This window comes from Erythrolamprus reginae, chromosome 8 (assembly GCF_031021105.1).
Source record: "Erythrolamprus reginae isolate rEryReg1 chromosome 8, rEryReg1.hap1, whole genome shotgun sequence".
In the NCBI taxonomy this organism is placed as follows: Eukaryota; Metazoa; Chordata; class Lepidosauria; order Squamata; family Dipsadidae; genus Erythrolamprus; species Erythrolamprus reginae.
Genome location: NC_091957.1, coordinates 41,102,441 through 41,118,783, shown reverse-complemented (window position 1 = coordinate 41,118,783; position 16,343 = coordinate 41,102,441). Strand labels below are relative to the sequence as shown.

At 45.3% G+C, this 16,343-nt stretch overlaps 1 protein-coding gene across 1 annotated transcript in view; it reads left to right on the top strand.

Annotated features, from left to right (window-relative positions):
* The window catches only part of DACH2 (dachshund family transcription factor 2), a 386,481-nt gene that overhangs the window by 291,412 nt on the left and 78,726 nt on the right, over positions 1–16,343 (top strand). Inside the window, exon 5 of the mRNA XM_070760141.1 lies at positions 10,890–11,045. Within this exon, the coding sequence (XP_070616242.1) occupies positions 10,890–11,045 (156 nt within the window). The remainder of the gene's footprint in view (positions 1–10,889; positions 11,046–16,343) is intronic.

Sequence of the window (16,343 nt, the reverse complement as noted above, 5' to 3'; positions counted from 1 at the left end):
GTGGACGTCCGTGATTGTAAGAGTAATTGCAGCCTCTGACAACCTTGTACATTAGATGTTCTTTTCTTCTGCATGTAAAACCACTTTGCATCCCCGTTAACTCTGAGAATTCAGTAAACAGAATGGAAACACTGTGTCATAAACTGTTATAAAGGGAATTTCTTTTCTCATATTAATTAAGAAGCTAATGTCCAGGGACCGGCTGGTTTAAACTGGGTCTCAGCTTGATAGAGGATTCGGGATTTGTAGATTAAGTTATGTTTAAAAATGTCAGAGAGTGGCATTGAGGAACAAAAACTAAAGTGAATAAAACCATTTACATGCAGTGATTTCTTTGAAACATTTGGTTTCAGGTTCGTAAGCAAACACGGCTCACTTAAGCATCATATAATCTCATACAGAGACACACACATACCTACATGTATGTGTTTGTATGTGAATGATAAGACCATGTCTTTCATGTAATACAAGAAGAACTGTGAATGGCAAAACCAACTCTCATCCCTGATTGATGAATATTCACATTCTCCTGGGTAGAACTGCTCCATAGATTGGCTATGTATGCATAACTGCCAACCTGCCTTCCATTGAGGACCTGTATACTGCACGAGTCAAAAAGAGGGCGGGAAAAATATTTACTGACCCCTCACATCCTGGACACAAACTGTTTCAACTCCTACCCTCAAAACATTGCTACAGAGCACTGCACACCAAGACAACTAGACACAAGAACAGTTTTTTTTCCGAACGCCATCACTCTACTAAACAAATAATTCCCTCAACACTGTCAGACTTTCTACTAAATCTGCACTTCTATTCTACTAGTTTTTCTCATCATTCCTATCACCCATTTCCTCCCATGTTGACTGTATGACTGTAACTTGTTTTTATTAATATTGCTTCTTCATTGCTTATTTGACCCCTATGACAATCATTAAGTGTAGTACCACATGATTCTTGACAAATGTATATTTTATTTTATGTATGCTGAGAGCATATGCACCAAGACAAATTCCTTGTGTGTCCAGTCACACTTGGCCAATGAAATTCTATTCTATTCTATTCTATAACTCTAATTTAATTAATTTAATTCACCCAACTGTATCTCTTAACTATAAAAGATTACTCTTCCAAATGTTTAGGTAAATTTTATATTTCTATAGGCATAAACCTGACACATGCCATCAAAAAAATTAAGCTGATTGACATATCAACATCTTTAAAAGCCATCTTGTATAATAGGTGGTTTATAGCCTTCTTAAGTGGATAAAACCTTGGGGTATGTTCTCTGCAAGAGTTCATAGTCCTTGGTGCTCTCTAAGGTTGGTTATTTGCTTACAGGCATCTCATTACCCAACTAGGTAACATTATCAGTACAACGATTGGCGGGACCCAGGAGAAAAGCCTTCTCTGTGGCGGCCCCGGCCCTCTGGAACCAGCTCCCCCCAGAGATCAGAATTGCCCCCATCCTCCTCACCTTTCGTAAGCTCCTTAAAACCCACCTCTGTCTTCAGTCATGGGGGAACTGAGATATCCTTTCCCCCTAGGCCTATACAATTTATACATGGTATGTTTGTGTGTGTGCTTGTTTGGTTTTTAATAAGGATTTTTAAAGTTATTTTAAATATTAGATTTGTTATATGCTGTTTTTATTATTGTTGTTAGCCGCCCGAGTCTATGGAGAGGGGCCGGCATACAAACCTAATAAATAAATAAATAAACAAACAAACAAACAAACAAACAAACAAACAAACCCAATCAATACAAGGTTCGCTGTCTATCTACAGTAGTTAGTGATGAAGGGGTACTTTTCTTGGTAGTTCCTTGATTAGGATACTGGATGCATTGTGTTTAACTGGATGTACAGTGATCCCTCGATTATCGCGAGGGTTCCGTTCCAAGACCCCTCGCGATAATCTATTTTTCGCGATGTAGGGTTGCGGAAGTAAAAACACCATCTGCACATGCGCGCCCTTTTTTTTCTATGGCCGTGCATGCATAGATGGTGGAGTTTGCGTTCCCCGCCGCCCACGCAAAGGGGAAACCCCGATTCGGCTCCTCGCTGCTGCTGCGCTACCGAGCAGATCAGCTGCTGGGCGGCCGAAGGAACCTTCCCTGGGTCTTCCCCCTCTTGCTGGCGGGCGGGCGAGCGGCGGGCATCAGCGAGGAGCCGGGGTTTCCCCTTTGCGTGGGCGGCCGGGAAGACCCAGGTTGGAGGTTCGGGGGGGTGCTGGGAAGCCCCCCAGGCCGGCTGCGACCTTTTAAAACAGCCGCGCCGCTTCCCAGCTGAGTCCTGAAGCCAAACGCGGAAGTGGGGTTTTTTTTAATTAATATTTTTTTTAAAATCGCGCTATAGCGTTTTGCGAAGATCGAGATCGCGAAACTCGAGGGATCACTGTATTCAAACAGAAGAACCTGAGAGGCTTAGATTTAGATTCCATCAGGGAACGGGGTTGGTATGAATGGCCTCAAGGGATCCTTTCAGGTCCAGGATTCTGTGAAATAGAACAGGCACCGTCTCTGCTCTTTGCAAGGCAATGCCTGGCTCTCCTTCCTCAGCATTTATCATGCAGGCATTCTCTGGAATGAGTCCAGATATGGATCATCATCTTAATTTACACAATGCATCCACTGTTTAGTAAATGATGCGGACCTGTAGTGGTGTTAATTATGATTAAAGCATGTTTGTTCTTCTCTCTTTCTCTCCTACAAGCCACGGAAACTGATTCATCTTGACAGGCAAAATGTTTCAGCACCATGTTTGTCTTGGTCATGAATCCGTTTAAAACACGTGTGCTCCTCTCCTCAATCTTCGGTAGACATTAAGATGGAGGGGGATGAGACAAACTTGTCGTGCATGTTGGGTCCTGCAGGACAAGTCTCGCATCTTTCCATATTTACCGTATTTTTCGGTGTATAAGACGCACCTTTTTCCTCCTAAAAGAGGCTGAAAATTTGGGTGTGTCTTATCCTTTGAATGTAGCTCCCCTCCATCCCTAACTAGCTGCTAACCATCTTCCCAGCTCTTGCTTTGCAGGATCTTTCATTGTTACTCTCTGCAAAGAAGAATGTTTTCCAAGCCCTAAGTCTTTCCAGGGCTTTTTTTCATTGCTCTACCTGCTCAGACTGTTCTTTTCCAGGTGCTAATGATGTTCCCAGCTCTGACTGGCTTGCAAGCTTGTTACTTGTTACTCTCTCAGAATATATTTTTAAGCCCTTAACCAGGGGATAAAATAATGTGCTGAAGCTGACCAGACTAAGGACGCTAGCCAGATGAATACCTTGTAAACAAATTATTTTCCTCCCCAAAAACTAAGGTGCATCTTATATTCTGGTGCGTCTTATACTCCAAACATGTGGTAGTTGTCAGATATAAAGGGAAGTTGCCAAAAACGCTACCTGTGTTTGGACAGCTTTGTTGTTCAAAAGCCCTACATGGCTTAGGACCAGGTTACTTATGGGACCGTCTTCTGCCTCACGTATCCCAGTGACCGGTCAGGTCCCACAGAGTTAGCCTTCTCCAGATCCCATCAGCTAAACAATGCTGGCTGGTAGGGCCTGGGGGAAGAGCCTTCTCTGTGGCTGCCCCGGCCCTCTGGAATCAACTCCCTCTAAAGATCCATACTTTCCCCAGTATCCTGGCCTTTCGCAAAGCTTTAAAAACTTACCTCTGTCAGCAGGCTTGGGGCCATTGAGCCTTGCATCTTGCTCTGGCTGTAATAATAATAATAATTATTATTATTATTATTATTATTATTATTATTATTATTATTATTGTTATTATTTATTAGATTTGTATGCCGCCCCTCATATTATAATGGCACAAATCTAATATTAAAAAACTGAAAACCCTATCATAATTAAAAACCAAACAGCATATACATACCAAACATAAATTATAATAAGCCTGGGGGAAAGGTGTCTCAAATCCCCCATGCCTGGCGGTATAGGTGGGTCTTAAGTAGTTTACGGAAGACAAGGAGGGTGGGAGCAGTTCTAATCTCTGGGGGGAGTTGATTCCAGAGGGCCGGGGCCACCACAGAGAAGGCTCTTCCCCTGGGGCCCGCCAGACGACATTGTTTAGTCGACGGGACCTGGAGAAGACCAACTCTGTGGGATCTTATCGGCCGCTGGGATTCGTGCGGTAGCAGGCGGTTCCAGAGGTACTCTGGTCCAATGCCATGTAGGGCTTTAAAGGTCATGGCCAACACTTTGAATTGTGACTGGAAACTGATTGGCAGCCAGTGCAGGCCACGGAGTGTTGTAGATACGTGGGCGAATCTGGGAAGCCCCACGATGGCTCTCGCGGCCGTGTTCTGCACGATCTGGAGTTTCCGAACACTTTTCAAAGGTAGCCCCATGTAGAGAGCGTTGCAGTAATCGAACCTCGAGGTGATAAGGGCATGAGTGACCGTGAGCAATGACCCCCTGTCCAAATAGGGCCGCAACTGGTACACCAGGCGAACCTGGGCAAACGGCCTCCTCGCCACAGCCGAAAGATGATGTGATTGTGTGATGGTTGTTGAGTGAATGTTTTTTATACTATTGGGGTTTTAACTATTAGTTTTAGTGTTATATTGGGTTTCACTCATTATATTGTACTGTATTTTATTCTTTTGTAATAAGCCACCCTGAGTCTGCAGAGAAGGGCAGCACAGAAATCCAACCAAATAAAATAAAAATAAATAAACGAAATCCCAACTCTAAGTTCAGTCCATTTTCCATTACCTCTTGTCAGAAGCAAATAAACCAGGAACGTTTGTCAGAGTTCAAAGCATAGAAAAATTGATCGTTACGTATACACCAGAATCTGGTCAGCTAACAGTCAACGCTAAATTGGCTCTAGATAAGAGTCAATGGGATTCAAGGTGTGTTGGATCTCTTAGGACAATGCAGTGATTCTAAACAGATGGCATGCTTAACCCTGCCTTCTAGCTCAGACGTCTACCTTTTAAAGGACATTCCAGCCAACCTTTAATCCAACCATTTGTTATCTTCTTTCTGCTTCCCCCAACTTTGCAAATCCGGATCACATTTTCTATACATCAACCTCCAACCTATGTGAGTTGATCACCACTTGTGTGGAACATCAGCTTTATTTTATATGATCTAAGACTGGTTAGTTAACCTTACAGGCCACAATATCCTTAGTTAGCATTTCCAAAAATTGAAATATGAAGAAATCTATCCCTACACCCACTCTGCTCATTCTCAATGTCTTGGCTTTCTGTTCTTGTTTGATTGGAAAGTTCTTAGCCTTTTATAGCTTTCTAATGGCTTTCCTGGATGGGGTTGGCTTTCCAATATTACCTTCGTATTGGACCTAGAGGAGGTGGAAACACATTATTATTATTATTATTATTATTATTATTATTATTATTATTATTATTATTATTATTTAGATTGTATGCCGCCCCTCTCCGTAGACTTGGGGCGGCTTACAATAGTGATAAAAACAGTATACAATGACAAATCTAATATTAAAAGTTTATAATAATAAATCTAACATTAAAAGTCTAAAAAACCCCATTGTTTAAAAATCATACATACAACATACCACACATAAAACTGCATAGGCAAGGGGAGATATCTCAGTCCCCCCATGCCTGATGACAGAGGTGGGTTTTAAGGAGTTTACGAAAGGCAAGGAGGGTGGGGGCAATCCTAATCTCCAGGGGGAGCTGGTTCCAGAGGGTTGGGGCCACCACAGAGAAGGCTCTTCCCCTGGGTCCCGCCAGACGACATTGTTTAGTCGATGGGACCTGGAGAAGGCCAACTCTGTAGGACCTAACTGGCCGCTGGGATTCGTGTGGCAGAAGGCGGTCTTGCAGATATTCTGGTCCGGTGCCATGAAGGGCTTTATAGGTCATAACCAACACTTTGAATTGTGACCGGAAACTGATCGGCAACCAATGCAGACTGCGGAGTGTTGGTGTAACATGGGGACACCTAGGGAAGCCCATGATTGCTCTCGCAGCTGCATTCTGCACGATCTGGAGTTTCTGAACACTCAAAGGTAGCCCCATGTAGAGAGCATTACAGTAGTCGAACGTCGAGGTGATGAGGGCATGAGTGACTGTGAGCAGTGACTCCCGGTCCAAATAGGGCCGCAGTTGGAGCACCAGGCGAACCTGGGCAAACTCCCCCCTCGCCACAGCCCAAAGATGGTGCTCTAATGTCAGCTGTGGATCGAGGAGGACGCCCAATTTAATACTATTAAAACTATCTTTGCCTTCTTAATATTTAGCACTCATATTTAATACAAATCTACTTCCTTTTAAAAATTTCATTCTAAGCTTTAAGCTGAAAACAAAGAAATCTAAGATTTCTTTATTTTCAGCTAGCAAAGGGGTATCATCTACATGTCTGAAATGGTTAACGTTTCAGCCTCCTCTTTTGATTACAGCTGTCATCCTGCCCTTTGTATAAAATATTTGCTGCATAAGATAAAAAGATAGGAGGAAAATATCTGAGTGTAAATAATTTGTTTGGACATTATGCTTGAATATAAGATTTTTCTCTTCCCATTGTACTGCTGAAGAATCTCTTGCCCAAAGGCCCTGTAATATTGTGAGCAGGGAGGGATATTTATGTCCTTTGTCCACCCAAGAAAAGTTTTCATAACCGAGAAAAAAAAAATATTCATGAAATGCAACATGGATGAATCTCTTGAGTCCTCCCAGTTGCTTCTGACATGGCCAACTTCAGCGGAAGAGATGGAAAGAAAAAATTGACGCAGGGCAGAATGCATTTTCCCATTTATCTATTTAAATGGGAAAGTGATAAGGCACCCTATTTGGGGTTGACTGGGTGTGTTCCGCATCCAGTTAACATTTTTTAGGTAGAGGAAAAAAACGTTCAGGAAACAAGATATACAGTGGTACCTCTACCTAAGAACGCCTCTACTTACAAACTTTTCTAGATAACAACCGGGTGTTCAAGATTTTTTTGCCTCTTCTCAAGAACCATTTTCCACATACAAACCCAAACCTCCGAAACTGTAACCAGAAAAGGCAGGGAGAAGCCTCTGTGGGGCCTGTCTAGGAATCTCCTGGGAGGACACAGGGCCGGAAAAGGCAAGGAGAAGCTTCCGTAGGGCATCTCTAGGAATCTCTTGGGAGGAAACAGGGCCGGAAAAGGCGAGGAGAAGCCTCCGTGGGGCCTCTCTAGGAATCTCCTGGGAGGAAACAGGGTCGGAAAAGGCGGGGAGAAGCCTCCATTGGGCCTCTCTAGGAGTCTCCTGGGAGGAAACAGGGCCTCCACTCTCCCTGTGGTTTCCCCAATCGCACGCATTATTTGCTTTTACATTGATTCCTATGGGAAAAATTGCTTCTTCTTACAAACTTTTCTACTTAAGAACCTGCTCATGGAACAAATTAAGTTCATAAGTAGAGGTACCAGTGTAATTACAATATCTTGTAATATAAGATATTACAAAATGTTGGTGTCAAATAAACATGACCCCATTTTGGGGTTGAAACCAGAATTAATGACTAGGTGGAAAATGTTTTACTCACTGAAGCTTCTTGCTATCTCTCTGATGAAGCCAGAAAATATGTAACAACAAGTGGTTTATTGCAGCCTCCTTCTGAATTCGCTGAGTTAATGGCGATGCAAAGTAGTCTTACATGAAGGCAAGGGTTCCTCATCTCCGGTGCTCCCGGTGCACTCCCTGAGCCCAGAGTGGGCAAGCGGGCGTCCGGCACATGCACGCGTATGCATGAGCATGAGATTCTGTTTCTGCGCATGCACCGGAAGTAAAATCTCACATGTGAGAGATTTCGTCAATTTTCGGTGATTTCTTTGCTTCCGTGCATGCACGGAAGCAAAAAACCAGCTAAAAATTGGTGAAATTGCACATGAGCATGCACGCTCTTTCATCACCTAAGGGGAAAAAAGGTTTGCCATCAATGCCATAGGTTCACCCTCACGGTCCTAGGATGTCTTTTTTAGTTGGGGAGTATAGTGATACCTCGTCTTACGAACTTAATTGGTTCCAGGACAAGGTTTGTAAGATGAAAAGTTTGTAAGACGAAACAATGTTTCCCATAGGAATCAATGGAAAAGCGATTAATGCGTGCAAGCCCAAAATTCACCCCTTTTGCCAGCCGAAGTGCCCGTTTTTGCGCTGCTGGGATTCCCCTGAAGTTCCCCTCCATGGGAAACCCCACTTCCAAACTTCTGTATTTTTGCGATGCTGCAGGGGAATCCCAGCAGGAGAATCCCAGCATCGCAAAAACGAGCCCTTCGCTGGCAACAGAAGTCCGGAGGTGGGGTTTCCCAGCGAAGGGAGCATCAGTGAAATCGTAGCATCACAAAAACACCGAAGTCCTCGAAACCCAACCTCCGGACTTCCATGTTTTTGTGATGCTGCGATTTCGCTGAGGATCCCCTCGCTGGGAAACCCCACCTCCGGACTTCCGTTGCCAGCGAAGCACCCGTTTTTCCGCTGCTGGGATTCTCCTGCTGGGATTCCCCTGCAGCATTGCAAAAACATGGAAGTCCGGAGGTGCTGTTTCCCATGGAGGGGAGCCTCAGGGAATCCCAGCAGTGCAAAAACGGGCGCTTCGCTGGCAACAGAAGTCCGGAGGTGGGGCATCCCAGTAGCGGTGGCTTGAATTTGTAAGGTGAAAATAGTTTGGAAGAAGAGGCAAAAAAAATCTTAAACCCCGGGTTTGTATCTCGAAAAGTTCGTATGATGAGGGGTTTGTAAGACAAGGCATCACTGTATTTTTTATTGAAATGAGAGAAGGTTAACCCTCTCCAGACCCAAATGTGGAAACGTAGGTGGGAATTGAACTGTTAAACAACCCGAGTTTCCAAGCAAATTAAGATCTAGTTTTTCAGAACCGGTTGGCCTGTCATGACCTGTTCCAGCTCTACATTCTGGAGCGCTGTCACATCTAGAAGATCTGTTTAGAGACAAAGTCTGAATTGCACCCCCTCTCCGTCAATATGGATTTGAGGTCATCCTTGTAAAATGTGTGGAATTTATGATGCCTCGGCTGACACAAATACAGCCGTACCCATTGAACTCCACTGTAATTGCGCCACATTATATTAGAACATATGATATAATTTAACTTGGCATAAACGCATCTTTCTTTGCCTATGCAAAGCTCATCGTTTTTGCAAATTACACATTTGCACTAGTAAAGATAATTCATAGCTCGGCTGCGAGCATAAAAATGATGGAGCTTTTCCCTTTTTTGGCTCTGTCATTGATCTTCCGGATTTTACTGTTTGATAGCATGAATCACATTTATTAGCCAAGTGTTCATCATAAAGAATGTAGAATGCTTCTCTGCTGTTATCTTCAATTAAGATACATTTTTCCCCCTGCCACTGTCTCTTACACGTCAATGAAATATTATGGATTCTAATTGGAAATCTAGTTAATGAATTCCTGGCATTGTCAATAATCCAGATAGTCTCAAGTCTCAACCATACCTTCCTTTTTACCACTTCGCAAAATAACAAAAGGAGCAAAAAGAGAGAAAGACATTCCTTAGGGTACAAATCTCCTAAAAGTGATTTAATTCCGGGAAGTATAGTTATTCTCTGCTATTTAAAAGAAGATACAATACTACAGGGTCTCTTCAGATCAAGCATTTATTTTAAAAAGCTTCTTCATTTTGTTGTCTAGACCAGTGTTTCCCAACCTTGGCAACTTGAAGATATCTGGACTTCAACTCCCAGAATTCCCCAGCCAATCAAATTATCACAGATAATCCCCACTCGGTTAAAGACCTTGGTATACTAATAACAAAAGATTTAAGTGCCAAAGCCCACTGCAACAATATAGCCAAGAAGGCTTCAAGAGTTGTAAACCTAATCCTACGTAGCTTCTGCTCTGGCAATCTCACACTACTTACCAGAGCTTACAAAACTTTTGCCAGACCCATCCTCGAATGCAGCTCATCTGTTTGGAACCCATATCACATCTCAGACATTAACACCCTTGAAAATGTCCAAAGATACTTCACCAGAAGAGCCCTTCACTCCTCCACTCGAAATAGAATACCCTATGAGACTAGACTTTCAATCCTGGGCCTAGAAAGTTTAGAACTAAGACGCCTTAAACAAGATCTAAGTATTGCCCACAAGATCATATGCTGCAACGTCCTGCCTGTCGGCGACTACTTCACCTTCAACCACAATAACACAAGAGCACACAACAGATTTAAACTTAATATTAACCGCTCCAAACTTGACTGTAAAAAATATGTCTTCAGTAACCGAGTTGTCAAAGTGTGGAACTCATTACTGGACTCCATAGTGTCATCCCCAAACCCCCAACACTTTACCTTTAGATTATCTACGGTTGACCTATCCAGATTCCTAAGAGGTCAGTAAGGGGCGAGTACAAGTGCACTAGAGTGCCTTCCGTCCCCTGTCCTATTGCTCTCCTGTATCTCCTATACCTTTCCTCTATTCCTATATCTCTTCTTCTATTCTTTCATTGATATGTTCTATTACATTTATTGTTATTGACTTACCTCCTTGCATCTAGTTTAACAGAAAATAAAAATTTGCCTCTCCCTCCCAGCAATTTGCCTCCTTGCAGCTGACAATGAGTTGCTTGGCTTAACAGGCTCAGTTCTGTTTGCTGCAAGGAAGTAAATTGCTAGGAGGGAGAGACCAAAGGATGGGGGGCTGGCTGGGTGGTCAGTGTATAAGATGCACCCAAGTTTTAAATCTCTTTTTGGGAGTAAAAAGGTGCATCTTATAGTCTGAAAATACAGTCTCTAACAAACTATACCTTTCACAACCAATGGAGCTGGGGATCGTTTCTATTTAGAGGTGTAAGTTATGGCAGGTTCAACAAGCTACCTTTAAAAGAATGGAACATTCAACGTTCTGTCTGCTGTTCTTTTTTATCTTTTAAGGTGGAAGTGAATCCTCGTGGGATAAAGAGAAGCTTCAGTCGCCGATCCCAACAGGATCCCATCACGGGATTAGCCACGCGGCACTGTCGGGGCAGGCCAATTTGGCGAGCGCTCACCCGCTTAGTCCTCTGCAGCAGAACCACCTGCTCACAAACAGTACGTATGCGAGCACGAATATTCCGGCACCTTAGCGTGTTCATAAACGTCCTGGGGCCCATCCTGCCATTAAGCGGAGGGAAACGCTCTCCTCTGCTGCCGTTTACTTATTTCACTGCCAAGAAAAGGAAGAGGGATGGATGGAAATGTCTGCCAGGTGTGCCACTGAGGACTATATTTTTTTCGCCTGTTGGAGGAGGTAGAACTATTGGTTGTCTCACCTTAAAACAGAATATGTGATGAAAGTGCATATGGAACAGTATGGTCTAGTTTGGGGCATCGAACTCGATTACATTGAAGGCCACATCAGAGTTGACCTTGGGTGGAGGGCTGGGGAAAGTATGGCCAGAGTGGCTATGCCCAGCTCAATGTCACTTGTGTCGGGGGCACCTGTGGTAGTCAAGTTCTAAATCAGGACGTCCCTCAGCCCCTCCCCCCTCTCATTATATCTTCCTCCCTTCCTCCCTTTCCCCCTTCCCTTTCTCAGATCCATCCTTCCTTCTTTCCTTCTTTTCTCCCTTTCCCCCTTCCCCTTCTGAGATCCATCCTTCCTTTCTTCCCTTTTTTTCCTTCTCCTTCTCCTTCCTTCTTCCTTTCTTCCCTCCTTTTCCTTCTCCTTCCTTCTTCCTTTCTTCCCTCCTTTTCCTTCTCCTTTCTTCTTCCTTTCCCTCTTTCCTTATTTTCCTGTCCTTGCTCTTCTCCCTTCTTTTTCTTCTCTTTCTCCTTTTCTGTCTCTTCTTGCGTGCTCAAATGCAAAAGGGGAAACATTTATCCTTTTGTTTTGTTTTAAAATTTGTTTCATTAGCCCTCTTGCCAGTGAAAATGGTGTGTGTGTGCGTGTGTGTGTGTGTGTGTGTTTGTTGCTGTTTCCAGGGGCGGCCCCATGGCCCACAGGCCTTGAGTTTGACACTCCTGGTCAAGTGATTAAGGTGCAAAGCTAGAAACCGGGAGACAGTGAGTTCTAGTCCTGCCTTAGGTATGAAAACTGATTGGGAAACTTTGGGCCAGTGATGGTGAGTTCTAGTCAAGCCAAGATAGAAAAACCAAGTGAGTGTCTTTGGGCCAAACACCAGGAGAATTTCATTTCTAGTCCTACATTAGGAATATCACCCAACTAGGTAGCTTTGGACCAGTCACTCTTTCTCAGTTTAACTACTTCAGAGGGTTGCTAATGTGGGCATAATAGGAAGAGGAAATAGGGATTATGTTTCCCGCCTTGAGCTATTTATAAAACTAAGAAAGGTAGATTAAAAATGAATAAAACTATCAATGGGTTGCATATGTTTTCTTTGTATGCTTTTCTTGTGGAAGTATGGATTAGTAAATGGGTGGCTTCTAGAGGGCCTGATGAATTTGAATGCAGATTGTATATTTGGGAATTCGAAATGGCCAAGCACCTACTTTTTAAAGATAGTCTCCCCCCCCCCCCCAATTTATTATTTATTTATTAAATGGATTTGTATGCCGCCCCTCTCTGAGGACTCGGGGCATCTCACAACATATCAAAAGTACAAAACAGTATACATCTCAAAAAAATCCAATTAATATGACTAAAAGAACTTAAAAACTCCAATATAAATTTATCACCATTCACTCCATAAATACACTAAACACTCGTTGGTCAGGGGGCTAGGATCTAATGGCCCCAGGCCTGGCGGCAAGGAGGGTGGAGGCAGTGCAAATCGGCAGGGGCAGCTGATTCCAGAGAGCCGGGCCCCCCACAGAGAAGGCTCTTTCCCTGGGCCCCGCCAAACGACATTGTCTGGTTGACGGGATCCTGAGGAGGCCGACTCTGTGGGACCTGACCAGGTGCTGGGATTCGTGCGGCAGAAGGCGGTCTCGGAGGTAATCTGGCCCGATGCCATGCAGGCTTTATCCTGTTCTTGAAAGACCTTAGGCTGTGCAAGGAAGGGACTCAAAAGTTATAATTTTGGTTAGCACCTGATTTGAGGATTTACTAAGGTGGTCTGAAGCCTCTTTTGAGGAAACCGGTTCCGGTTGAGTAGCAGGAGGGAGGGAAGAGACTGCTGCTCCGCTGGACTACGGCATTAAGATCAAATATAGGGAAACTTTTCAGTTAATTTTGAAAAACAACAGATAGTTCAGAAGGATTAGACTCCCCCGTTTCGGAGGATCGTGCTTTTCTCTTTATTTCCTGCTGTGAGAAAGCTGGGAGCCCCGATCAGCTGGGGCTCGGAAAATGGCGATTGTGACTGAGCTGGTTTGATTCTGCCCTGAATCCACACTTTTTAAGAGCATTCTGCAGTGGGGTGAGCTGTATTGTTGCAATTACATGGAGGCTCAACCCGGGGGCTGGCAGAGATAAGAAGAGTGGGGGTTGCCGCCCAGCATTGACTCATACTGACACGGACAGAGGTGGAAAAGGAGAGGTGGAGAGGGACTGAGAAGGAGCGAGCGAGTGTGTGAATGTTCAGGGCAAGCATGCTGGGCCGACTGTGCACGGGCCGAGGAGGAAAGTAGATGGAGGAAAACGTCCCCCACAACAGCAGGACGTTCCCAAAAACAACGGGATCTACCGGATAGACGCTGGACGTCGAGTGGTTACATGGTGGGCACGCTTGACGTCGGAGGGCTTTGCGGTGGACATACTCGGTGCTGGAGTGCCTGGAAGAAGGAGGGTCTGCCATTATAGTGAACAAGGAGATTGTGAGAAAGAAACTGCCAGATTGAAATTGACAGTATGAAAACCTTGTGGCTGCTGGATGCTATAACTGAAGACCAGGGGATACAGAGATACCTCTCAAATAACAGCAGAGGTACTGGTAGACATTTGGGGCGACCCATGAGAGACCGGGGGTGTCGTGGAGGTGAGAAAGCTGATAACAACGACAGTGGCAAAGAGAAAACCTGGGACGACAGAGGACAGAGTTTATACTCAGGACTGTTTGTCCTACTAATAACATCATACATCCCTCAGACTCACCTTTTTAGACTGGATGATATCTATATGAACTTGGCTTAATTGATTAATTAACTGACCAGTTGAAATATCTTCTACCTATATATTTATTTTTATTACTTATATTTATCTATATTTTTAATAATTAATATTTTAATAATATGAACTATTAGTTTTATATTAACTCTTTTTAATTAAATTATTGTGGGGATTTTTAAGTGGATGGGAGGATGGTGGTGATGGCATGAATGAATGGGACTATTTTAGTAATTATTGGAATGAATGGAATACTGTGAATGAAAATGAATGGGAGGGGAGTGATAGATGGAATGGAGTGGGTGGGAGGGATTATAATATGTATGGAATGAATGAATATGACATGAATGGAATTTTTGGCACACCTGACGCTGGAGGGGCAGGAGGGGAGGGGACACTTATCTCTGGGGTGGCAGAGGGTCAAAATATCCCAGTCTTGCTGGGGAGAGGCAGGTATGGCGGAAGCCATGGAGCTAGCCGTTCCAGGGGAAGGAGGAATCGCTGCTTAGTAGCGATCCCTTCTTCAGGCTCCATGAGCTTAACTCAAAGCACTGGTGATGAGTGTAATTCTGGCCCTGGGCTCAAGTTGTTGCTACTCAATGCCAGGTCGGTGGTAAATAAAGCTCTCCTCATCCGGGATCTGATCCTGGATGAGGAGGCCGACCTGGCTTGTGTGACCGAAACCTGGCTGGGCCCGGAGGGAGGAGTTCCTCTCTCTGAAATTTGCCCAGCTGGGTTTCGGGTATGGCACCAACCTCGACCCCAGGGAAGGGGGGGGGAGTGGCTATTATAGCCAGGGAGAGTCTTGGCCTGCGTAGGCTCATTGCTCCAGAGGTTGCGGGTTGCGAGTCCCTCCTGGTGAAGTTGGACTTAGGGGTTCAGGTGGGCTTGTTACTCACGTACCTGCCTCCCAGCTGCGTGTCAACAGCCCTGCCTGTGCTGCTCGAGGAGGTGGCCGGGCTGGCGGTGGAGTTCCCCGGACTTATCGTCCTGGGGGACTTCAATCTGCCGTCGCTCGGCAGTTCCTCTGGACTGGCACAGGAGTTCATGGCCACCATGACAGCCATGGACCTGACTCAAGTAGTTCAGGGTCCGACTCACGAGGGTGGGCACGCACCCGATATGATATTCCTCTCTGAGCAACTGAGTAATGATCTGAGATTAAGGGGCTTAGAAGTGCTGCCTTTGTCGTGGTCAGATCATTTCCTACTGCGGCTTAACTTCCTGGCTCCAATCCTTCCCCGCAGGGAGGCGGAACCAATTAGGAGGTTCCGCCCCAGACGCCTGATGGATCCAGAAGGCTTCCAGATGGCGCTTGGGGTTATTCCAGATACACTTGTCCACAGTTCGGCAGAGTCTCTTGCTGAGGCCTGGAACAAGGCTGCAGGGGAGGCTCTTGACCGGATTGCGCCGTTGCGACCTCTCCGCGGCACTAGACCCCGTAGAGCTCCATGGTTCAACGAGGAGCTCCGGGTGTTGAAGCGCCAGAAGAGACGTCTGGAGAAGCGATGGAGGAAGAGTAAGTCCGAATCCGATCGAACACTTGTAAGAGCTCATATTAAGACTTACAAAGTGGCGCTCAAGGCGGCAAGATGCGCGTATCATGCCGCCTTGATTGCATCAGCGGAATCCCGCCCGGCCGCTCTGTTTAGGGTAACCCGCTCCCTTCTTAATCAGAGGGGAGTTGGGGAGCCCTTGCAGAGTAGTGCCGAGGATTTTAACACGTTTTTCGCTGATAAAATCGCCCGGATCCGAGCAGACCTCGACTCCAATTGTGAAACAGAGTCGACTGACAATGAGTCAGTCGAGGTGACTGGGGCTAAACGTCTTTGTCCATCTGTCTGGGAGGAGTTTGACTTGGTGACACCTGATGAAGTGGACAAGGCCATTGGAGCTGTGAGTTCCGCCACCTGTTTACTGGATCCGTGTCCCTCTTGGCTGGTTTCGGCCAGTCGAGGGGTGACACGGAGCTGGGTCCAGGAGATTGTCAACGCCTCCTTGGGGAGGGGGTCCTTTCTGCCACTTTATAAGGAGGAGGTTGTGCGCCCCCTCCTCAAGAAGCCTTCCCTGGACCCAGCCGTGCTTAATAACTACCGTCCAGTCTCCAACCTTCCCTTCATGGGGAAGGTTGTCGAGAAGGTGGTGGCACTTCAACTCCAGCGGTCCTTGGATGAAGCCGATTATCTAGGTCCTCAGCAGTCTGGATTTAGGCCCGGCTACAGCACGGAAACTGCTTTGGTCGCGTTGATGGATGATCTCTGGCGGGCCCGGGACAGGGGCTTGTCCTCTGTCCTGGTGCTCCTTGACCTCTCAGCGGCTTTCGATAACATCGACCATGGTAT